This window comes from Puma concolor, chromosome D3 (assembly GCF_028749965.1).
Source record: "Puma concolor isolate L17-30 chromosome D3, mPumCon1.1.hap2, whole genome shotgun sequence".
In the NCBI taxonomy this organism is placed as follows: domain Eukaryota; kingdom Metazoa; phylum Chordata; class Mammalia; order Carnivora; family Felidae; genus Puma; species Puma concolor.
Window position 1 is genome coordinate 32,888,921 of NC_141678.1, and position 24,738 is coordinate 32,913,658.

A 24,738-nucleotide genomic window follows, 5' to 3' on the forward strand; every position below is an offset into this window, starting at 1 on the left:
TTCTGGCAAAGGTCAGTGAGAAACTTTCCTCAGCGTTAGTGACGTTTACTTCATGATGCTAATGTGCAAGACATACAGATACCGGTGGAGGAGAAAAATATGACCTCCACAGTGACAAAGTACCAGGCAGTTCTGACGTGCTGCCCAGAAGGCGGTCCTCAGACTGGCAGCACGTGCCAACCTTAGGAATCGGGATTTCCAGCTGAGCCACATCCCTAGGTGGTTCTGACCCACAGCATCCCCGGTGCCTCAGTGACCCCTGTGCACGCATCTTTTCCTCTGTTTTTACTGCCATCCTGCTCTAGGCTTCATCTCGTGTCAGCAGGACAATACGGTATCTGATGACTCACACTCCTGCTCTTTTCCTCGGGGTAAAGTCCACATTTTCATTCCAGCCTCCAAGCCCTTGGCAATCTGTCCAATCTCTTCCCTCTTTTTGATGCCAAACGAACCCTCCACTCCTTTCAAATCCCCGTGTGGTTCTGGGCCTCTCAGACCTTTGTGCAATTCCCACTTTATTTTCTTTGAAGCCCCAGATTCAACCCTACCTCTTGCAAGAAGCCAACTCTAACCACAACGGACACCGTGATCCCATTCTGTGTGTACTCAACGTGTATGATTTGATTAGTATGGGCTACTGCTTTATGCTGTAACTTACTCCCTTTTTTAAAAATGTTTATTCATTTTTTGAGAAAGAGGGAAAGAGACAGATTGAGCAGGGGAGGGGCAGAGAGAGACAGATAAACAAAATCTGTAGCTGTCAGCACAGAGCCCGATGCGGAGCTCGAACTTAGGAACTGCGAGATCATGACCTGAGCCGAAGTTGGATGCTCAATCGACTGAGCCACCCAGGCGCCCCACTTAACTTCCTTTTTAAAAGTTGAAGTATAAAACACATGTGTGTCAAGTGCACTAAGCTTAGTGTTCATTTTGATGACTTTTTAACATTCGTATACACTCGTCTCCATTTTTCTCTCTGTGTGTATGCTTTACCTACCTAAATGTATGGAGTACTGTTTAAGGCAGAAGCGTGTCTTTTCCCTAGAAAGAAGCCCCAGATCTATCTAGTCGACATCTGATATACTTTAGTCTAAATCTTTTACTGTATTCAGTCACTCTGAATAAACACTGCTGAATTGTTTGTCCTGCTACTATTCAAGAGGGAGGGAGGATGTATAAACCTCAAACAGTAGGAACAAACATTTCAATTTGAAGAAACATGCTGAAAGAAAAGGATACACGGTGCTTCTGAGGAGACATAACAGGGCTCTGGCCGAGTGCCCCCTGCACCCTCTTTACCCATTGTGTACGTTGTCATCAGAGAACTCTAAGCAGGATTACAGCTGAGAACCCCAAGGGAGCATGCGTTCACACCAGGGACACTACCAGGAGCCAGCTCAGCTGGGTACCACACCAGGCCCAGTAATTGTGACCAAGACAGACACTGCCTTACCATCTAGTTGTAGAAAAACAAACCTAGGTAAACCAGGCAGGCATTCTGCTATGATTTGCTATGACAAGTGCCTGTTCCTCAGTTCATTGAAATGTCCACTGGCTTGGAGCTTTTTGCCAGTATAACAGAAGGTGTTGAGCTTTGGATTTTTGGCTACAGAAATGGCTCCTAGAAGATGTTGTGTGTATTACAGAGGAGGCATCTAAGACATAAGGTTCCTCCCTTCTGCTTTATGATGTGAGGTCTGTCTGGCTGACCCGAGACTACGTTCTGTTAGTAAGGTTATCAGATGGGTGCTTATTTTAGGTGGCTCTTTTCCAAATCAAGGACAGCAGGGTAGGCACCCAGTGTACAAGACTCATAGCATGCCTCCACCTGAAAGGCACATATTCATTAACATTTCTGGAAGAAACAGCTTTAGTAAGAGTTCTAAATTGCACACGTATCATCTGAAATGAAGGAAGCTAAATCGTTCATAAAATAAACTAAAAGTATATTATAAATCCATGTTAGAAACTGTACATTTGAAGGCAGAAAATAAAAAGGGAGATTTGAGTAAAAATTGTACTAGTACCTGCATGGAAAATTAACTATTTCTGTGGGATGTCTGAGCGGAAGCCTCTTATAAAATAGATCTATCATTAGTCCAGCAAGTTTCAATATAAGGAACAATTCTTGCTGCCATGAAGAAACTATTACAGTAAAGAAGTAATAACTAGAGTTTCTAGAAATATACATGAAAATTCCATGCTAACAAAACAGAAATTAAGGTGGTAAGGGAGAGTGTGGAAGAATACCATGCTTTCTGAACCAAATCTTCCTCTGAATTCTTTTTTCTTATATAGTTTTCTTAAATAGGATGTACACTCACATGCAATAACATGCAGTTTAAAATGATTTATTTGACAAACTTCTGTGGCTTACATTTCAGCATTTCATCAGCTGCAAAAGTGAGGAAATAATTCATGGGCCTGGTATGCTTTTGAAAATATTTATGGTTCATAAAAATGTACATTCATATAGTTTGAAATGAACATATTTTAAGAAAGTTCAAGCATATACAAGCATTGTTTAATCTCACAAAATATATTAATTTTGTTGGGAGTATTTGCACTATAAAAGGGTCTTTAATTTACCAAAGGATTCAACACTAAGCTATATTTTAAGTTGTAATTATTTTTCCCAGTCTAAAGAGGCGGTTATGACTCATGCTATGCTCACATAGCTGCCTCTGTGCAACCATGTGGATAAGAAGAGACCCCAAAAGGGAAGAGTTCGAGAAAGAAGAGGCAGGGACAGATAATCAATCGACAGGTATCCCTTACGGAAGACTTCGGAACATCCAAATGTAAAGACACTTAAAAATGAGGGTCAGTCCTCATCTGCATTTACCTGTTCATTTTTTTTTTTTTTCTTTAATACACCCATTCATACTGGAAAATGTAATGGTGACCGTTTGGCCATGAATCTTTCAAGGGGCTTGAAAGAGTCCCTATAACTATTTTTTTGGAACACTGGAATTCTCTTATGGAGAAATCTACCAGTGAAGGAAAGGGGAAATTTCAAATATCCGCAAGTATTTAACTTAGATTAATACACTTGCCAAAATAAAAGCAAGTTGCTCTTCTCCATGTTCAGAGGCTTTGAGAAAGTGGTGGTTACATGCTTTACTTTGCAGCCAGAAAACACACACTGCTGTTCTAGAAAGATGAAAGGCAGCACAGATGGGCTCTAGCCTTAGAGGGTCAAGTCTACTGTCAAATTCTCCATCTTTCCTCCTTCCCAGACTTCCAGCTGGCTGCACATATACTTAAGTTATTTGCATGGCTAAATAAAACATTCCAACTTACTTCCAAGGCTTTTCAACAAGTTGTTCCTCTAAAAGAAAATAATAAATGCAAGTAATTAGAACCTAAAATGCAGTTCTAATTTGATGTCTATTTTTGGTTATTAAAATCAAAAGAAAACCTACAAACACACCACCCCGGAGTTCTCTTAAACCAATCAACAGTTCTTTGGCAATGTTAGAGTAATATGACTGCCATGCTAATTAACATACTTTATAACAAGGCTAATTAAAGTGTTGAGATAGGAAAATAACTAGAAGTGTGTTCAAGACGTTCATTTGAAACTGTCACGTTAAACCTTGTCTTTTGACAAAGTCTTTAGTAAATAAAAATATAAACGAGCAATTTTTCCTTATAATAAATGAAATTATGTGGCCTTTTTCCAGTTGTAAAAACGTAACTACCACATGAAAAATTTATAGAACATAAACAGTAAGAAAATATTATGCACAATGTCCCACCATAATTTCAGTATAAATTATGTGAACAGATCAACAGAAGTCTGGAGGCGATGGCAAAAAAACAAAACAAAACAAAAGACCCCCCAAACCCCACAGAAATAGCACGGTCCATTAAGTTGAATGAGGTGTTGATAGCCCTGTAATCAATCTAAGTAATCCTTCTCCTCCTAATTTTTATGCACCACCTGTCAATTCTAGATATTACCAATTACACTAAATTTAAAAAAAAATCCCCAATTTTGAAAATTCAGGCAGAAAACTGAATACACCGAACAAGAGTTTGGACCAAATTTTCGAGAAAGATTCATACACACCAAATTAACTAGTTCTGTTAAAAGGCAGCTATAAAAATACACATCATCACAAGCTATACGGAACTTTAAAATCCAGTTAAGATGGAGGGAGCCTGGAATTTCTTAGTGTATCTGGAGAGCACTGTAAACCCAAAGGTAGAAGCATCTTAAGTAGAGAGCATTTCAGCATTCTGGCATGTTCAGAGTTTCTAGTGTATAGTATCTCATTAATATACAGAGCATTTCAGAAGGTGGCTACGGCCAGGAAACCTCAGAGTGGGTTCTGTCGTCACACCTGATCCCGCAGGCGGGCCAGTCTCTGGGACAGTTCATCCTGCTCGGCGGAGGCCACGCTCGTGCCCACAGAGCCGGTCTGCCCCTGCGGCAGCTCCATGTTGAGGTCTAGGCCGGCCTCGTCTGCCATTTCCTGGAGCAGCATATCCACTTGGTTCTGGGGAGTGGTCAGCGTAGTCGTGCTGCTCATCGTGTCTTCCATTTGCTGCGTCTGGACGTCCAGCGTCTCAAACTGGTGCTCAAATTTGTCCATCAAAGCAGAGATCTTCTCCAGATTCATAGTCTTCAACGTCGCATCCATCGACTTAACCACACCGGCCATCGACTTGGTCACCTTGCCCATCGTCACCGCCGTCTGGACTCTGGCAGCCACCGCATCGACCCGCGCACTCATTCTCAAGAAATTCACCGCTTGGTTCTTCTGGCGAATGGCATTTTCGGCGTGTATCCTCGCCACTTCCATGTTGCCCTTCTGAATGGCCTTTTTAATCTTGGCCTTTTCGGCCTTTTCCTCCTTGTCGCATTTTTTGGCACTCCTGCTGAGTTCTTTGGCGGCGAACTTTAGGTTGAACAGGTGTTTCTCCATGTTGGACATAGTCGGACGGTTCTTAGGGGTCTGTGGCCAGGGCCAATATGAGCGCGGAAGAGGGAGAAAGAGGCAGGTCCGCTCCCGGCCGCCGCTCCTTTGTTTTGGTCCCACTTCCTGTTTCTACGGCGCGCGGCGCAGACGGTGACGTCAGAGCCCGGCGCCGGGGCGGGGCCTGCGGGACGGACGGCGCTTGGGGTGGGGCGGGGGCGGGGCCTGCGGGACCCAGGGGGCTGGGGGACGCCCTCCGAGGCGGGGCTCGGGCCGCACCACGCAGACGCGGACGGACGCATACGGGTGGACGCTGCCGGTGCCGACCAGGGCGCTTGTTTTCTACGCCCCGTTTTACAAACATTCAAGCATTAGTAAATTGACAAAAATGAGTGTCCATGCACACTTGGGAATTAATCTACCGACGCAGGCAGGCTGTGTCTCGAACTCCCCGTAAAAAAATCTCCGAGGTCCAACTTGGCAGGGCTTCAGGTGTCTGGTCAGGGGGCTAAAAACCGTCAGCCAGGTCTGCAGACCAGCGCTTTCTTTATTTGCCCGGGTAACTTCCACTTCCTCAGGGGAACCTGAGCCGTGGTTCATTAATTCGTTAACAAAACAAACCTGCATCACCGACTTGCTTCTCAATTTCTGACTACAATTTGGAAGGGAATATTGTGATATCCTTTTACTGCAATGGGTGAAAATACCTTTAGAACCGTGGACCACCATATTCATACGGTAGCTTTAAGTTCAGCTTACAGGTGCTTTGCCAGCAACTGTCATCCATCTTTTGCTGACACAATTCTATCTATTTGATGTTTTATAAATAGCCAAGGAACTTCACTCACATTTAAGTTTGACAGGCTACATTGTCATTTTAAATTATGCAAGCAGAGAATGGTGAAGTATTGGGACCGACACCCACTGGCATACATCAAAACTGTCACTTGGTATTATACCCTTAAAAAACTCAGGCTTTGCAATGGCGGCAATGTGTCCTGTAGCTTTTTTTTGGTTTTAGAAAGATTCCTCAGATACAGCAATAACAAAATACAAGAAGGCCCAACCTGCCCTAATGAGCTAGGTTGAAAATGAAGAGCAAGAGCTAGTTCTGTTCAGAGAGAATTTTAATCCAGAGTCATACCATCCCGTTCGGTTTCCTGTGGTAACTTGCAAACCGTCTTGCACCACAAAGTAAGGGGGTGCGCGTGTCACATGCATCTTCTTAAACCACAGCTCTGATTAGATCATTCATGTGCTCCAAAATCTGGGCAAAAAGGCTGAACTTCTCTGTGAGGCATACTGGGTCCCCACCTTCTTTTTCTTTCCTTCCTCTCTGTGCCAGTCAAACCCGACTGAAGCATGGAAGTCTATGATCATTTGTGTCACTTGATCAGTGTGGAGAATGAGGCACGCTCCTCCCTCTGTGTACATTGTCCCTGTTGCCTGAGCTTCCACCCCACACACCTCTGCCTATTGAGATCCTGACACTTCTTTTTAAAAAAAAATTTTTTTTCAACGTTTATTTATTTTTGGGACAGAGAGAGACAGAGCATGAACGGGGGAGGGGCAGAGAGAGAGGGAGACACAGAATCGGAAACAGGCTCCAGGCTCTGAGCCATCAGCCCAGAGCCTGACGCGGGGCTCGAACTCCCGGACCGCGAGATCGTGACCTGGCTGAAGTCAGACGCTTAACCGACTGCGCCACCCAGGCGCCCCATGAGATCCTGACATTTCTTAAAAGCCCCCTCCTCCATGAAGCCTTCCAGGATCCCTCTCCTCTGTGCTGCCTCTGTACTCTGGACCTCTGCCTTAGCACACAGGGCATAACTCCTGGTACTGGGTCTGTGGGTTCAGGGCACTACTATATTATGAACCACATGGAGGTAGAGAACAGTTTTATTCCTTTCCCCCTAAGGAACCCAGCAAGCTCTCTTCACAAAATAGGCACTGAGTCCAGTAAGACTTTGCTGAATTGAATTGTGGTTGAGAGGAGCTAGAACATTATCCTAGTTAGCAGCTTAGCCAAGATTACTTTTTTTTCCCCAAAGCAGAACTCTTTCTTCACATGGGACACTTCTAGAAACAATAGAAAAAAGCAAATAAAAGGAAATCTGTTTGAAGTGGGGGTAGAGGACCTACGTCTCCTTCTCTGCTCACCCCCACCCCCACTCACCCTCCCTTTCTTTTGGTTTCCTTTCAGTTAGCCAAATGGTTCCTTGACATGTTCTTTAGTTTGCCCAATGACAAATTCTAATCAGGTGAGAGGGTTTGGAGCATAATCACGAGAAACTCTGATAGATGAGGAGGATGAGAACAACAAACATTTATTAAGTACTGGTGTGCCAAGCATTGTTCCAAGCACTTCACATGAATTAGCTCATCTCACCTTCACAAGCCCTCTGGGGTAGATGCTACTAACGTCTCCGATGTACCGGTTAGGAAACTGAAGTACAGAGAGCTAGGCAACTGGCCTGTGACCACACATCTGCTTCGTGTTAGAAATAAGATTCCGTGGGAGCGCCTGGGTGGCTAGCCCGTTAAGTGACCGACTCTTGGTTTCGGCTCAGGTCAGGATCTCACAGTTAGTGAGTTAGAGCCCAACGTCAGGGTCTGTGCTGACGTTGTGGAGCCTGTTTGGGATTCTCTCTCTTCCTTGCTCTCTGCCCCTCCTCCCACTCAAAATAAATAAATAAACTTAAAAAAAAAAAAGAAAGAAGATTCCATGGATATGAGACCAGTATAATAAAATAAGGAGGACTCCAAGCAGTTAATAAGAATAATAGACTGATCATCTTTGGCTTAAAAGAATAAGGTGACTTAGCTGTTCTTTTGAGAAGACTGAGGAGTTGCATGGACTCTAAGGTTGATGTGACCTAAGTTAAGGTTGCTAAAAGCAATTAACGCCCCCTGAAGCTACTGTCACTGACTGATGGCAAGTCTCCTCTCTGGGCCAGTCAGTCTAGAGCATGGTGTAGGGTTCCAGAAGCCATATTTTCAGACAGCAGGAACAAGGAGGGGCCAACTTCACCTTTGGCCAGTGCCCCTCCTCCCCCTGAGCTGGGTAGCAGCAGTCCTTAGGCCTCATCCTCTTCTCTCCTCTATCAATACCCCAGCCATCCCATTGTGTTCAGTATGATCTATAGCTAACACTCACTCGTGCATTTCTAGAGCAAGTTTCCTTCTGAGCTCCAGTATCCCCACCTGTCTCCGGACACTGGAGAATTTGGGGTGCCAGACTGTTTGGCAACTCCTCCAATTGACTGAACTCTCAGTCCTTCTCCCAAAAACCTGCTCATCCTACCTATGAAATGGCACCTCTGTTCACCCAGTTACTTGCTCGAGCCAGATTCTTAGGAATCATCCTGATGACTCCCTTCTCTACATCTGTCTACATTCTATTGCTAAGTTTTCCATTCTTTCCACTCCATTGAGGGTGTAAGCCTTCAGGGTCTGTTTCAGACTAGCATGCTTTCTTTTTGTGTATCTAGGAAAGGGGAGATTATTTTGAGTTTATGTAAGATTATCAAGGAACCTTTGTCCTATGGCAATTCTGACTGCACATGGGAATCTTCTGGACTCAATTCATGGTGTAAAGAAAGAATACAGACCTTCCTTGATTTACGATGTGCTATATCCCAATAAACCCATCATAAGTTGAAAAATACCCTAAGTTGAAAAAAATGCATTTAATACATCTCCCCTATTTAAATATTTAAGTGTTTATTTATTTGAGAGAGAGAGAGAGAGAGCAAGCATGAGTGGGGAAGGGGCAGAGAGAGAGAGAGACAGAATCTGAAGCAGACTCTGCATTGTCAGCACAAAGCCCGACATGAACTGTGAGATCATGGCCTGAGCCGAAGTCGAACACTCAACCGACCGAGCCACCCAGGTGCCCCAATACACCTAACGTATTGAACATCATACCTTAGTTGAGCCTGCCTTAAACGTGCTCAGAATACCTCCATTAGCCTGTATTTGGGCCAAATCATCTAACACAAAACCTATTTTATAATCAAGTGTTGAGTAGCTCATGTAATTGACCAAATGCTCTACTGAGAGACATACACAATGGCTGCAGAATGGCTGCAAGGGTATTATCCTTGTGATCATGTGGCTGTCTGGGAGCTGTGTCACTGCGAGGAGCTTTACTGCACATCGCTAACCTGGGAGAAGATCCAAATTCCAAGTATGGTTTCTACCGAACGTGTATTGTTTTCACATCATTGTAAAGTTGAAAAGTCCTAAAGTCGCAACATCGGAAGTCCTGGACCCTCTGTAAACAGTGTACAATCGTGGGACTAGTCAAAGCTTCTGCAGTACCTTATAACACTCAGATCCAAAGTAGAAACTTTCTTCTTAGGGACTCTAAGAAAATTTTGATTAGAGTACAGATATCTCTAGAAAACTGTGAGTCAAGCCAGCTAATTATTTTTACCATAAAATGGGGAAGAAAAATGTTTTAATTTGGTTCATACAGCCTATTCTGTTTCTTTCTTTCTTTGAACCAATACCAATGGCTAAACTTGAGATATTTAAGCGGGTCCTACGGCTTGAGTTCATTGGAAAAGAATCATTTGCTAAATCTAAAGACATTCCAAAATAAAAGAAGGAACTAAATATATATGGAAAATAATTTTATTGTGTGTATTAAAATCCTACTTCTCACAGGTAGTTTTCCAGGGGGGTTGAAACGTTATGCCTTGAATTCTCTTTTAGAGTTCCTCTTCACTTCCCACAATTGTACCTATGTATGTATCTGTGATTATCTCAGTAGCAGTGTGTCCTTTCCGATTTTCCCATGACATTTTGTTTCTTGACCTGGTACCAGTCAACCTCTGGGACACACAGATGCTTAATACATTCCTGTTGAATGCATTCAAAGAACATGGCATTGGATATATATCTTCTTGGTGACCACTTTAAGGGCTACATTACATATACCGTATTACTGTATATATTATATATATAATTGTTTCTATCACCTTTTAATTTTGGAACACGGCTATAATTGAAAACTCTGAGACTCCTCACACCTTGCGAAATTGCAAAGTCATGGTACCTCAAACTATGTTAACGTGATGTCAACGTTTTAAAATGAGTACAAGGAAGAGTTAGAAACAGGAGAGTTGCATTTGAGTGGACTTCTGCATTGCTGTGCATACAGGCTGGTAACGCCTAGATTATTAGTCCCGACGGTGGTGCAGGGAGTTAACACTCTTAGGAGTACCGGAATTCCCTATGTCCTGATGGTCTAATTTGGGATCTACCAACTGTACTGACGTGGGGGTGCTCGTGTTTCCTCTCTATACTGAATAACTTACCCGTGTGATGACAGGCTGGAAATTAAATCTAGATACTCCTGGCTTTCTAAGGATAGTCCAGGATTTCTTTTGGTGTCGAATGGAGCAATGATCACCTTGTCCTAGATGTTCAGAGAACTGGGTGGGAGGCTCCAGAGTCCTTCCCAGTCCTCTTCGCAATAAAGAAAGATCTAGATTTAGAAAAAAATCAATGGCAGTACTTTTTTTTTTTTAAGTAATCTCTAAATATTAATTTTTCTGCTTGGGTTTTGTTAAAGCATAACTCTACACTCTTTTTAGTTCAGTCTTATTTTAAGATGATTTTGGACCTTCTCAGCAAAGGAAGCAATGGGAAAGCAGAGGGAGAGGCGTGCAGTGTGGTCCTGACTGAGCAAGGAGCATGGGGTTCTTTTTTTCTGTCCTGAGCAGCGCTATCAGCTCTCCTTGCTGGGCCTCATTTCTTCATTTATAAAACTGGAAAGGGAGAAATTATGATCGTAACAGTGGGTAATAAGGTCTGCATCAGGTCTTGGCACCAGGAAGGACTGTTCCAAACCACTAAATTAAAAAAAAAAAAAAAATCCCTCAGAATAATTCAGGCAAAGTCTCGAAATAGCGTGTTCTGGCAAAGATATAAAGCAACGAAGACTCTCCCTGGGAATGTCAGTGGATATAATCTCCTTGGGAAAAATAGCATTATCTAATAAAGTTAAAATATGCATCCCCTATAAGCACCAATTCCTTATCTGATTATCCACCCTAGAGAAACTCTTGTGCCTGTATACGAGATTACAGAACAAAATGTTCACAGCATCATTATTCGTCATAGCCCAAACCTGGAAACAACCCAATTGTCCATGAACAGAACAGAAAAATAAATTGTGGTGTATTTTTATAATCGAATACTATATAGTAGTGAAAATAAATAGCTATCACCATACTCAACATATGAATAAATCTTAAAACCTTAATTTGAGTGAAAGAATCAGACCAAAATGGTATAGGCTGCTTAATTTCATTAAAAAAAAAATCCTGAAACAGTCTGTACAGATTCACTGTACAATTTACTAAGAGAAAAACGTGTATTATCTAAATTGTCCTTTTCCCAGCAATTTGTGATGGACGTTTGCAGATCTCACAGGGCACATGTGGAGTAGATTCAGTGAAAACAGAGAAGGCAGTCTGTGTCTATTTCTGTGTTACTCCTCCGTTTACAGAATGTTCTGTAGAAAGAAAACCTACTCCTTCGATGGGGTTCCTGCCTCAGAGGGAGACAAGAATATGAGTAGAAACTAAACTACGGAAGGAAAACAAAGACCTGAAATATTTTCTGTCTGTGAAACAAGCAATATATTCCTCTTTCCAATCACCGTTCCCCCTTTCACCAGAAATCTTTATTATGCTTTTTTTTTTTCTTTTTAAGAAAAACTTATTTCCCTGCATAGAACCACACGGTAATATCTAGTACTGCCTGGCTGTCTAATGGGACACTGGTAGGTCGTCCTGCAGACCCAGTGTCGGATGGAAAGAAATTTCACAGCTACAGATCTAGGGCAAATGGGCAGGGGGTGCAGAGTGGCCTGCCCAGGCTGCGTGCGGGGCCACTCTGCAGGAAGTGGCTGTTCTCACATCACTTTAAAAAAAACTTGAGCATTAAGCTTACAACCTGTGAGTTAAAAAATCGTTAATGTGCACACAAGACAGTGAATTTTGTTGCACACTAAAACCTTCTCTTGTCTTCCTGTTGGTGCACCCTGTGTGTATAATGTAAACAGATCATCAGAAGCTGAGAGCTTCCCCAGGGCTATTTTGGACTGAGTAGGGGGAGGTGGTGGGGGTGGGGATGGGTCTTTACTGCTGCTTCCGGGAACCAGTATGTGCTGTTGACGCACCCGTATCCCTCATCAATGCTGGATCTGATCTGCCGTGTGACACAGCTTTTAAGTCACATCATCTCACAGTTAAATGAAACTTAAGTCAAGTGACTTAAAATACTCATGTCCACAGAATAGAGAGTACTAGTTCTAAGGAATCGCATATTCTGAGAACCATTTGAAGTCTTTTCAATTCTGGTTTAACCCCTACAATATACAAAAAGGAAGGAGTCATTGGCCATTAGTGCCCCTGCAAGGCTGAGCCTGGGAATTCCTTTTGGTCAAGGAAAAGCTGCAATTCAGCTTTTGAGCCAGAACATAAAGACTGTCAGTTTAAGCTGGTATCTTTAGTTAAGCAAAACCATATTAGAAACCAAATACAGGGGCGCTTGGGTGGCTTAGTTGGTTAAGCATCCAATTCTTGATTTCCACTCAAGTCATGGTCTCAGGGTTGTGAGACTGAGCCCTAAGTCGGATTCTGTGCTGAATGTGAAACCTGCAGGAGATTCTCTCTCTCTGCTGCTTCCCTGCTCCTCTTTCTCTAAAACAAAAACAAAAACAAAATAAAGAAAAGAAACCAAATATAACTTAATTCAGGGAGTCCTACTAGAAATAATTTATTTTTTAACCCTCCGTTTACATTGTATAAAGCCCTACGGCGAGGCAGAATATTTCTTGTTGCTTGTATACTACTACAACGTACTATTACAGGATTCATTTTTCTCTGAGACAGTGAACACTGGTGGCTTAATTAAAGTAAGCCAAAGATAGATACATATCTTGTAAGTGTTAACTTTAAAATGGTTTTGAACTAAGCCATCAAGTGCCAGATACCTCAACTAAAATATAACGGATATGCATTCTTGTTCTATAATCTTCAATGGGGCTGGGCTAGAATCTTCCAGCTCGTGCCCAAAAATATTTAGTGAGTTCATGGCTCAGGGATGGGAGACAAGTAATCAGCAAACGCGATGCATGTATTAATGTTCCATAAAGCAGAGGTATTTACTTCCCCCGGTGTTTCTTCTCGTAGAAGGTTCTGCACAACTGGGGCATCAAGGTGCTGGCTGAGCTTTTCCATTAAGATAAGTTCAACATGTGGTGGTTTCTTTTCCAGGAACTACCAGACTGCCTCAGGACATGATTAACCATGTCCTAAATATAATAAGTCCCAGCCAAGATTAACATCTGGAAAATAAGACCTAAGAGTAAATCTTAACATACTGCAGGAAAAGGAAAATGTATTTTTATGAGTAGTTTAGGGGTTAAAGGAGAATTTTCAAAGCTAACTGAATTGCAACTTACGCTACAGTGTGAAACTTTGTGAATTCCTCCAAGTCATTTACAGGAAATAGAATAAGGACACCAACACAAATTGCATTCAACATGGTTCCTGCTCACTGGAAGCATCCTAGGGTTTCCTTTCTGCAGCAGCTCACAAAGGTGTGTCTGTGACGGTACCATCCTGGCGGGTCCCACTATCTGCCCCAGGTCCTTGCAAGGAAGCTGACCTTTAGAATCTAACTGGAAGCATGTGGTTGAACAAGGGTGGAGAAAGGAGCAGTAGGGACTTCTGGACGAGGCGAGCCTTCTGAGAAGGGGTACCCCGTGGGCTCTCTATTTTCAGAGACCAAGTATATGCTGATTTGTTCAAACCACACCATTTGTCAGAGGAAGAAATGGGATTGGCCCTTCCAATCTACATTTACCTGACGCTGAGTTTCTTACCTGAAAAGAGATCTGAGACGTTTTTAACATGTTCAATGCAGGATAACAAATTTTTTTTCACAAATGGCCTATTAAGTCTCGTAGATTTTAGAAGAAGATATATTGAGTCCCTGCATGGATCTTGGCAAAGTATAGCAAAGTAATTTCTTTCTTAGCAGTTACCACCTGCCTCAGGTAGCTTGGTACGAAGACTCTTTCATTTCTTCTTCCCAGAAATGATGCAGAACATTCACATTAATGCAAAATATTAATTCCAGATTCATAGTAATATAAAATAGATTAAGAAACAATGGCGTAACTGTCCACTTAATTGTTGTTATATGAATAAAACTGCTAGTGAGCAAATGGAAATTCTCTTTGTGCTTAGATTTCCTCAATCTAATATAATAATAGAATAAACTTGGATTTGAAAGGTAGCTTTTCATTGATATCATGCATTCTAATTATTATGTGATCGATGTGGTCCGGTGTAAAAGAAGATATGTAATTCTAACCAATGACACCATGCACTATCTCAAGGAAGGCTTTTTCCTTTCTTCCTGTTTTGAGGGCTTTCTTTAATGTGAAATTGTCAAAGGGCAGCTTCCTTACTGGCTAAATCCAATTTAAAGGCTTTAACTAAATTTCTTGATACTGTGAACACATTCTTGTTGTTTACTGGGCGGAGGGAAGTAGTTCTACAACGTTCTGCCATGATATATACAGTTTTCTCTGAGACAGAGAACACGTCTGCCCTAAAGGAGGCCACGAGGTAGTAGCTATGAATATTTCATGCTTTTAAGGGCTGAGTAATAGTTCATCGTATGTACAGACCACATTTTGTTTCTCCATTCACATGACAGACATTTGTGTTGTTTCCACTTTCTGGCTATGTTGAATAATGCTGTCATGAACAGATAGCGTGCCTTTACCCGAGCTTTACAGGAAAATCAATTCTGTATACCTGAGAATGGCAGGCTATGAATGGTACAGAACACAGAGAAAGGAAAGTTATAAAAGTCCATTCGTTTAACAACTATTTTCTGAACACCTGCTATGAGGCAGGCATGGCTCCAGGCACAGTGACATGTATGCAATAATTCCATGTGAGCAGTCGAACTGGCACACGAACCATCCACAAGGAAAACTTTAAAAACGTGGTTATAAAGAGGTTAGAGTGGGAGAGAGAGCCAAAGCATAAGAGACTCCTAATAACTGAGAACAAACTGAGGGTTGATGGGGGGTGGGAGATGGGCATTGAAGAAGGCATCTTTGGGGATGAGCACTGGGTGTTGTATGGAAACCAATTTGACAATAAATTTCATATATTAAAAAAATAAAAAATAATTAAAACATGGTTAGGTTTATTACTCATTCAACAAACATTTAATGAGATGTTACTGTATCAGGCCCTGCATGGAGAGGAATAACTCAAAGTACCACAGAAGTAACTTTTTGTAAAATTACCTGCCAATTTCCATGATGATTATTTTTTAGAGAAGGTAAGACATATTTTCAGCATGAGAATCATATTTTGAATCCGTAGTTTTGCTTTTTCATTTTTTCCTTTCTTTCCTCTCTTAAACGGATTTTAAAAGTAAGAATATGCAAAATGTGAAATGTTAGGAGTCTTATACTGAAAACTATCCACAGCGTAATTACTGTGACCACACTCAATTCAAACACACAGATATGCCGGAATTCACTGTATAGGGAAAGGAATATGAAGTTTAATAGAGCAATTGTTCACTACTTTTGATGGAGTCTCTCCCCCTTGCCTTGGAATTAAATAGAAAGGCCCTGAAATTAGGAAATTCAAATTATCATCAGTCTCCAAATGAATTTTACTCAGGAGCCCAAGTTAAGATCTAACAAGCTAGTTGCAACAGAGGATCTGAATATAAAGTGCATTTGAAATGCACAATTCAATGTGTTTCACATATTCAGAGTTGTGTAACCATCTCCATGATTATTTTTAGGACATTTTCATCACTCCAAAGGGAAACCTTGTACCCATTAGGCAGTCACTCTTCATCGGTCCCCTCACCCTCCCTCAACGCTATGCAACCCTAATCTACTTTCTGTCTCTAGATGTCTATTCTGGGCATTTCCTATAAATGGAATCATACAGCATGTGGCCTTTTGTGTCTGCCTTCCTTCACTTAGCATCGTGTTTTCAAGGTTCTCCGAGGTTGCAGCTTGGATCAGTGCTTCATTCCTTTTTATAGCTAGCTAATCATCCATTGTATGGATAGACCCATTCATAATGTTTACCCATTCATCAATTGATGGGTATTTGGGTTGTTTCCACTTTCTGGCTCTTACGAATAATGCTGTTATGAGTATTTGTCTTGAAGTTTTAGTACGGATGTGTTTTCGGTTCTCTTGAATATATATCTGGGAGGGGAACTGATGGGTCATATGGTAACTCTGATTCACTTTTTGTGGAACTGCCAGACTGCTTTTGGAAGCAGTCCTACCATTTTATATTCCTACCAGCAATATGTGAGCGTTCCAATTTCTCCACATGCTTTGCCAACGTTTGTTTTTTATTTGGCTTTTCTATTATAGCCATCCCAGTGGCTGTGAGGTGGTTTTACTTTGCATTTCTCAATGGCTAATGCTACCGAGCATCTTCTCATGAGTTTATTGGCCATTTACATATCTTATTGGGGAAATGTCTATTCTGCTCCTTTGCTCTTTCTAAAATTGATAAAAGTGTTAATGTTAAAGTTACTTCTATATTTATTATTGAACTGTAGGAGTTATTTCTATGTTCTGGATCCAAGTCCCTTATAAGATACATGATTTACAAATATGTACCCCCTTCGGTGAGTTGTCTTTCCCTTTCTTGAACCCCCCAGGACCTCTATAAAAAAAATATGCTGGCTTTCATTTGCAAACCATACTCATGATAGGAATAGGATGGAAATGGAAGGTAAATGAGAGTGGCTTCAGAATCTGAGAAAATGGGTGCCCTTGTGAAAATCCACTTATTTATAAGCTTAGAGCCAGGACTCATCACTTTTACAATTTACCATCTGGCCACGTCTGGCACACACGTGTGAACTTGAACTTTTAAGAAATAATCTCTCAGATCTTTAGGTTTGGTTTTTTTTTTTTTTTTAATGTTTATTTACTTTTGAGAGACAGAGTGTGAGTCGTGGAGGAGCAGAGAGAGGAGACACAGAATCTGGAGCAGGCTCCAGGCTCCAAGCTGTCAGCACAGAGCCCCCAACGAGGGGCTCGAACTCACAGACGCCGAGATCATGACCTGAGCCGAAGTCAGACGCTTAATCAACTGAACCACCCAGGCACCCCATTACATCTTTAGGTTTAAGATTTGAAATACTCGATAAATCAAGTAATAATCTGGCATGATAGAGTCCTGTGTAAACTTAGGTGATTTTGTTTCCTCCTCTTTGGATAATTAACGAGGATTAATTTGTTAACTTATGAAACGTGCACAGAATAGTGCTCCACATGGTAAATTTCTATAACTATGAGCTATTTTGTAGCTACCTTTTGAAGGTTAGAAATACAAGACATACCTCTAAGTCTTTCTGAAGCTGTACACTTTGTTAATTCTTGTATTTGGTGGTTTTCAATCTGAGGTCCTTGGGTTCCTTGGAAATATTTCAAAGAATTCATCAAATACTTAAGAGAATTGCAATAAAAACCTCTTACAGGCAAATGTCTTATGTGGCATGTTACACTTATGCAGTATCCCTGATGTGTTAACCTGTGTTGCTATGTAATTTATTTTTTTCTATGTTTTCTGATCACATCTGTACACATGTATTTTCCTCCCCCTACATTTCACTATGAAACGTTTCAAACATACAACCTGAAATAATTTCATAGTGGATGCTTGAGTACCCACCATCTAGATTTTGCGATTACCATTTTACCATACTTAAAAAATCATCTATCTCTTATTTTTGATACATTTCAAAGAAATTGCAGACATCAGTTCGCTTCCTCCTAAATACTTCAGCATGCAGATTTTTGTCTACAGATCAGCATTTATTCACAATTTTTTTCTGTTGATGTAAAATTTAGGTTGAAAGAAACACAAATCTTGAGTGCACATTTGCTGAGTTTTGAAACATGTGAACACCTGTGTGACCCCATCCCTCACCAAGCTATTCTGCACACATTTTCAACTTCTTGCAGATGTGCTGCTGTGCTGGGAGAGGGGCTGTGGCAGTGCACTGGCCATTGTGTAGACGGCACAGCACCTGTCCAGCAGTGTAACCATGAAGGTAGGTCCCCGTGAGGCACAGACGAGGCAGCTCCCTGCTCCAGAGAGGTCCAGCCCACAGGGGAGCCCAGGCTCTCATCACACAGCAACTGTCACAGGTGAAAATGTGGCACAGAATAGATTTCTGTCTTAAAGATTGTATCTGTGCATTAAAAAATTTAAAGATCTAAGAACTTAAGTGTCTATCAGACACTTTTTAGAAGTGTGAGTGGGCTATTAGGAATTCAATTTGGAAGAGAATTTCTTGCTCTTCCCTTTTTCACATGCTGCATAATTTAACTTAAAATGTTTCTTGTGATTACAGAGCAAAAAAAAAAAAAAAAAAACCCTTATTTTTGCTACTATTTGTTATTACTCATCTGCATAAACCAGAGCGTTTCCAAACACCCTGCCCCCAGCAGGAAGAAACTGGATGCTGAGCCCTCGTGAAAGATTCAACGGTCATCTATGTGCACTGTGTTTCAATTTCGTTTTTATCAAAATGGCCACATAGATTTTATGATAAGTAAGTGTTATCAAGGTGAACATCTAAAATAACTTTCACTCTAATAAAATACCACTTTGGTGGGGCGCCTGGGTGGCTCGGTCTGTTAAGCGTCCGACTTCGGCTCAGGTCATGATCTCACGGTCCGTGAGTTCAAGCCCCGCGTCGGGCTGTGTGCTGACAGCTCGGAGCCTGGAGCCTGTTTCGGATTCTGTGTCTCCCTCTCTCTCTGCTCCTCCCCTGTTCATGCTCTGTCTCTGTCTCAAAAATAAGTAAACATTAAAAAATAAATTAAAAAAAAATACCACTTTGGTTTGATACAGTTATTCTAATAAAATGCCACTTGGAGTTGGTATTTGATGCAAGTTGCCTTTGGTCCTGCTGTTACAGCTTTGGAAGCTGGCCTTAGTCTTTATTTAAAAAAAAAATTTTTTTTTTAATGTTTATTTATTTTTGAGACAGAGAGAGACAGAGCATGAATGGGGGAGGGGCAGACAGAGAGGGAGACACAGAATCGGAAGCAGGCTCCAGGCTCTGAGCCATCAGCCCAGAGCCCGACGTGGGGCTCGAACTCACAGACCGCGAGATTGTGACCTGAGCTGAAGTCGGACACTTAACCGACTGAGCCACCCAGGCGCCCCTGGCCTTAGTCTTTAAAGTGGGCCCCGGGAGTGTTTCTTGGCACTCACTGAGCCACCGCAAAGGAGCATGGGAGAGAGGTTAAGGGTGTTGCGAGGCTCCTCGTTGCTGCTGACCCCCTCTTCACTACTGGCACCCCTCACAGGACACTGTTTGACAAAAGTCCTATTTCTAGAAATAATTGGGGACACACAGCTAAGGCAGGAAAAACATTATTATAACACTTTTTTTTTTTTAATCATATATACTTCAAAGGCTTGATCTTCACAGCTTCAAAATGAATCTAACAATATCTACTGAATGGGAAACACCAGAAACTACTGTGACGTGCCGGAAGGGACAGGTCTTGGAGCCCCATCTCAGCATCCTCTCTTTATAAGAAGCCTGAATTCAATGAGATGATGCAGGGGAACCAACTAGGATCCTCTACTCAAGGGAGTAGTTTTCCTGAAAGATTTGAAACATTTGTTTACACATGTGAGATAGTCAGGATCTCTGATCCTGATACCTGGCACAGAGCTTTTGAAACTCTTGTAAATTCCTAAGTGATAAGAGCACTGGGAGCATTTTCCATTCTAATATTTGGTCATGGGCCCCCGTTCTTAACACTGCGCTCCTAAATTCCTTGTACCTTCCCGTGTGATAGGAGTGTCTTTTGTTTCAATGAGGTGACTCTGGGTGGGCTCCCTGATGGGGCTGGTCACCAGAAGGACCAAGCCATGACTAGAAGCTTGGCTTCAGCTCCTGCCTACCCCATCCTCCAGGAAGGGAAGAAGGGCTGGAGTTAAGGACAGTTCATGCCTACATGGTGAAGCCTCCATAAAAATCCCAAAGTACAAGGTCTGGAGAGGTTGGTGAACACATGCATGTACCGGGAGGGTGACACATCCCAATTCTATGGTGACAGAAGCTCCTGTGCTCGAGACCCTCCCAGACCTCGCCCTGTGCATCTCCTCGTGTGGCTGTCCATGTATATCCTTTATCACTTCCTTTAATTAACCAGTAAATGTAAGTAAGTGACCTTGAGTTCTGTGAGTCATCAGTAGTAGAGCAGAAGCTATAGATAACCTGGAGACCTATCGCTTGAGACTGGCGTCTGAAGTCGGGGGCAGCCTCGTGGGACTGAGCCCGCAACCTGTGGGATCTGACGCGGTCTCGGGGTAGACAGCATCTGCACTGAGTTAAATTGTAGGACACCCAGCTGGTGTCGTGGGGAATCACTTGGTGTGGGAAAACACCCCACACATCTGCTGTGAGCAGTGTCGTGCGTGTGTATCAGGTGAGTGTGAGAAGGAGACACAGGAGAAGAAGTGCAGGCTTCCTACTCACACAGAAGCCTTGGTGTTAAGCAAGCCCTCTTAAAAATTCCTTCTCAGGACAGGGTTTCCAAACGGGCCCGGAAGAAAATGGAAACAACCAGGGGCTGACCGACTGACTCTGGGGTATTTGGTCCATCTACTTTGTCCTGCCACTGATGCCATGCTTCATACCCACAAGAAATGGACTGTACTGCCCATAAAAGGAACGCGTCCAATTCTGCAGATCAAGAAAATGAATCTGACAATACATTTGGCTAGAAACAAAGATCAACGTGAGTGTTAAGGACAATGTGTAGGTGCACCCAGTTGGTTGATTATATATATAATGAATTCAACAGGGTGTAGTAACATGGACATTTTAAATTACAGTTTCGTTGACTTGAAGATGACCTCAAAAAAACAGCTTTGCAGCTGAGACTTCATGTTTGCTAATAATTTCCTGATTGTCCTGAAAGCTTAAATCTGGGGACTTGGGAGCCATGAGAACAAAATCAGTCCTAGAGAGTAAATGTGGTCAATGTGGTCAATGTGGTCCCCAAGACTCCTGAGAGATGGCCAAAGGCAGACAGGGGCATAGCAGAAAATCACTGTACCTTTCTTGCAATTCTTTCCTTTTTTTCTGGAATATTCTCTCTGAGAGTATTCTAAAACCCATTATTCAAATGGATGCACTCCCAGAGGTGCTTATCATGTAAACAATCAGTACAAAGCACTGGGACCTGCACTGAGCAACAGAGTTTCAAGCTACATTAAGCGAAGTCTGATTTTATAAACCTGTTCTAAAGATCCAATTTTCTCTGATTTGCTTTCTCCCAAAATAGCTGTTTCCATGGCTACATAATCACTTATTATTAGGACTTAGAGGAAATGCGTTTTGGGGGATAATGCAGGAGAGACTGTCTTTTAATTTTCACAGTGGGAACTGGGCAATTCTGTATAAAATATAATCTCTAGTTATTTGTACGGCTTGCTTGGTGCTTCAAAGACATTCATTTTTACCCAAAGTACAATACTTAATGCTCAGTTATGATGACTGTTCCCACAATCCTCTAGCCAAATCGGTCTGTCCTGGCGTCAGACAGTGCAGCCTGGTTGCCCTGCCTTACTGCAGCCTCTGCTCAGGGATGTGGGTGTGGCCACTGACCGCCCAGGGACAGCAGGTGGGGCCACCATGTGAGCAGGCTGGGATCATGGCCAGACGCAGGCTGTCTCCCTTTTAGCAAAGCTGATCTCTCTGCTTCCTCTGGGACCTGGCCTGCAGTGGCAGAGTGGACCTGCCATTAGGAGCAAAGCCAAGCTGAAATGTCCACACAGCAGGAACAGAAGAGCTGGTCCCCACAGCATCTTTGACTCAACAGTGGTTTCCAAGAGAAACTCAGAACAAATTCCCCTCTTTTTGAAGAAGCCTGAGCAAGTTTCTACTCTTTGCATGCCAAATAGCATAATATAGATCATCATACCTTTTTTTTTGTTTTTATACCATAGGCACTTTATAATTTGGGGGCTCCCATTTGCTCATATGTGTTTGCAGAACTGGAGTGTAGCATGCATTTATGATTGACAGAGGCCTTCTAAAAAGCAGGCCTTGTAAGCACATGTGTAGACTTTCATCTGATGTTGACAAGAGGACCCCTGGCTCATCGAGGAGACTGTTCCCTGGCCAATCTTGACGAGTGTTCCCTTTGCCTTTCCTGCCCTGAATCCCTCCCACCTCCACAATCTTTCTTTTTTTTAGATTCAATATAACCCACATAACATATATTTCATATAACATAAAATTCACCATTTTGATTATACAATTCAGTGGTTTTTAGCACAGTCACAAGGTTGTGCAACTATCAATACTATTCCAGGATATTCCCATTGTCCCCCAAATAAATTCTATACCCAGTAGCAGTCCCTCTCAATTTCCCCTTCCCCAGGCCCCTGGCAATCACTAACCTACTTTCTGTTTCTGTGGATTTGCCTGTTCTGGATGTTTCATGTAAACCGAATCATATCATATGTGCCCTTTTGTGTCTGACTTCTTTCACTTAATAGAATGTCTTCAAGGTTCATTTATGCTGTCCCATGAATCAACGTTTCATTCCTCTTTATTCCACATGATATTTCGTTGTGTGATGCATCAGGTTTTGTGCATCACTTGAGGGACATTTGGGTTGTTTGCACTTTTTAGCTATTGTGAGTAATGCTGCCATGAACATCCGTGTGTGAGTTGTTGTGAGGACGTATGTTTTTAATTCTGAGTAAATACCCAGGAGTGGAACTGCCGGCTACCTCTGTGTTTAAGCTTTTAAGGAACCGCCAGACTCTTCCCAGATTCCTCACCGGCAGCTCGGCCTTAACAGAATTTCAGCAGCACTGAGAAGCACCTCTTCCCCCAAAATATTCCCAGGGTTTTTGCCACGGAAGAGGTTACTTTAACCGGGCTGAGAATTATTCCCTTCATAACAAGCACGAACGTTCAAAATACAATTGTGCTGAGCCAGGTAACACAGTGACTTCAATTTCCACCAAGATATAAGTTCTATATTTTCTCTGAGCAATTTTAACGAGAGGGAAAAAGAAAATGCGTCAGAACACTGGGGATCTGCAAGGGGGAAGAAGGAGGCCACAGAGCCTGAATCCAGGGTAGGGTGCGTATGTTTAAAGGGACAGGCCAGCTTTTCCTATCAGTACCACAGTGAACACCAGGCTCCTGTTTTGCTAACTCATTTATTTCAAATAGCCCCTACTGAGCAGCGACTTCATGAAACAATATTCACCTAAGGGCTGGGCATTTAAGGATGAATAAGACACATTCCTTGAGGAATTAAAAGTCGGGTGGGTTGGACAAGATGACCTGAGGATCATCGTCCCAGGGGTTTCCTCTGAGATCATGTCCCTTCATTGTTTTGATGCTGAAATGTCTTTTTTTTTTTTTTATTGGAGGGATGGGCATGGCTGATAAAGGCAGCTTCTGTTCCTTTTTTTTAAAAAAAATTTTTTTTCTTAATGTTTTTATTTATTTTTGAGACAGAGAGAGACAGAGCATGAGCAGGGAAGGGGCAGAGAGAGAGAGAGACACAGAATCAGAAGCAGGCTCCAGGTTCTGAGCCATCAGCACAGAGCCCGATGCGGGGCTCGAACTCACAGACTGTGAGATCATGACTGTGAGATCATGACCTGGGCCAAAGTTGGACGCTCAACCGACTGAGCCACCCAGGCGCCCCAGCTTCTGTTCCTTAAAATCCAATCTGGTAGCATGAAATTTGGTAGCCGTATGTTGGGTCTAACCAATGTTATTGAACTATTCCTTGTATTTTAAATCCCTCACCCCCACCTCAAAACCTGAGTTTAGACGAAAAGCAACAGCTATTAAGAGACAAACGGTATTGATCCGTCTGGATTCCCACATGCATTAAAATAGATAAAGGAAGCAATGTTGGAGAAGTTAGGATTAGTGAGGTCTAGAGGGGGAATCGCTTCCTGTGATTCTGCCAGGCCCCGAGTCAAGAAAGCATAATGAAGCACTGGTGCCTCATTCCTGATGAGCCTGGAGTCTTGACCTCACGCACAAGCACTTTGTGCCATGGCTCTCGGTAATCTGAAAGGACGGGACTGAAGGTCGTGGCTGTGTGCCACCTGTTTCTGGGAAACTGATCTTAAGTGCCTTAGTTTACCTCTCTGGACTTCAGCTTCCATGCTGGTGACATAACATCAGGAGCTTATGTGGGGCTCACCCATGTGCCAAGCACCATTTAGAGGACTTTGGTATATACCTATTTAATCCTATGGGAACTGAATGAGAATGGGACCCATGTCTGTTCCCATGAGTTTGCCCAGAGTCTCACACAATGGTCGTGGCAGAGCTGAGATCTGAATCCTGCCTCTTGTCAAGGCTCTACTTCTTCCTTGTAAAAAATTTATATTTGCATATTCTACCTTAAATTAAGTCATGATTTTTATTCCTGGAGTGGTAGGAGACTAAGTTGTCTCTCTTAAAAAAAAAATTTTTTTTTAATGTTTATTTTTGAGAAAGAGAGAGACAGAGCGTGAGAGGGGGGATGGGCAGAGAGAGAGAGAGAGAGAGAGAGGGAGACACAGAATCTGAAACAGGCTCCAGGCTCTGAGCTGTCAGCACAGAGCCCCATGCAGGGCTCGAGCTCACGGACCGCAAGATCATGACCTGAGCTGAAGTTGGACGCTTCACCAACTGAGCCACCCGGGCGCCCCAGTTTCTC

The 24,738-nt window shown here is 42.5% G+C and overlaps 2 protein-coding genes across 4 annotated transcripts in view; both read right to left on the reverse strand.

Moving 5' to 3' along the window:
- Positions 1-24,738, reverse strand: part of GNAL (G protein subunit alpha L) — a 154,792-nt gene that overhangs the window by 18,315 nt on the left and 111,739 nt on the right. The window lies entirely within an intron of this gene.
- On the reverse strand, positions 2,336-5,070 carry CHMP1B (charged multivesicular body protein 1B). Its single transcript, XM_025931341.2, has one exon. It carries the CDS (start codon positions 4,941-4,943, stop codon positions 4,344-4,346), a length of 600 nt encoding a protein of 199 aa, XP_025787126.1. The 5' UTR covers positions 4,944-5,070; the 3' UTR covers positions 2,336-4,343.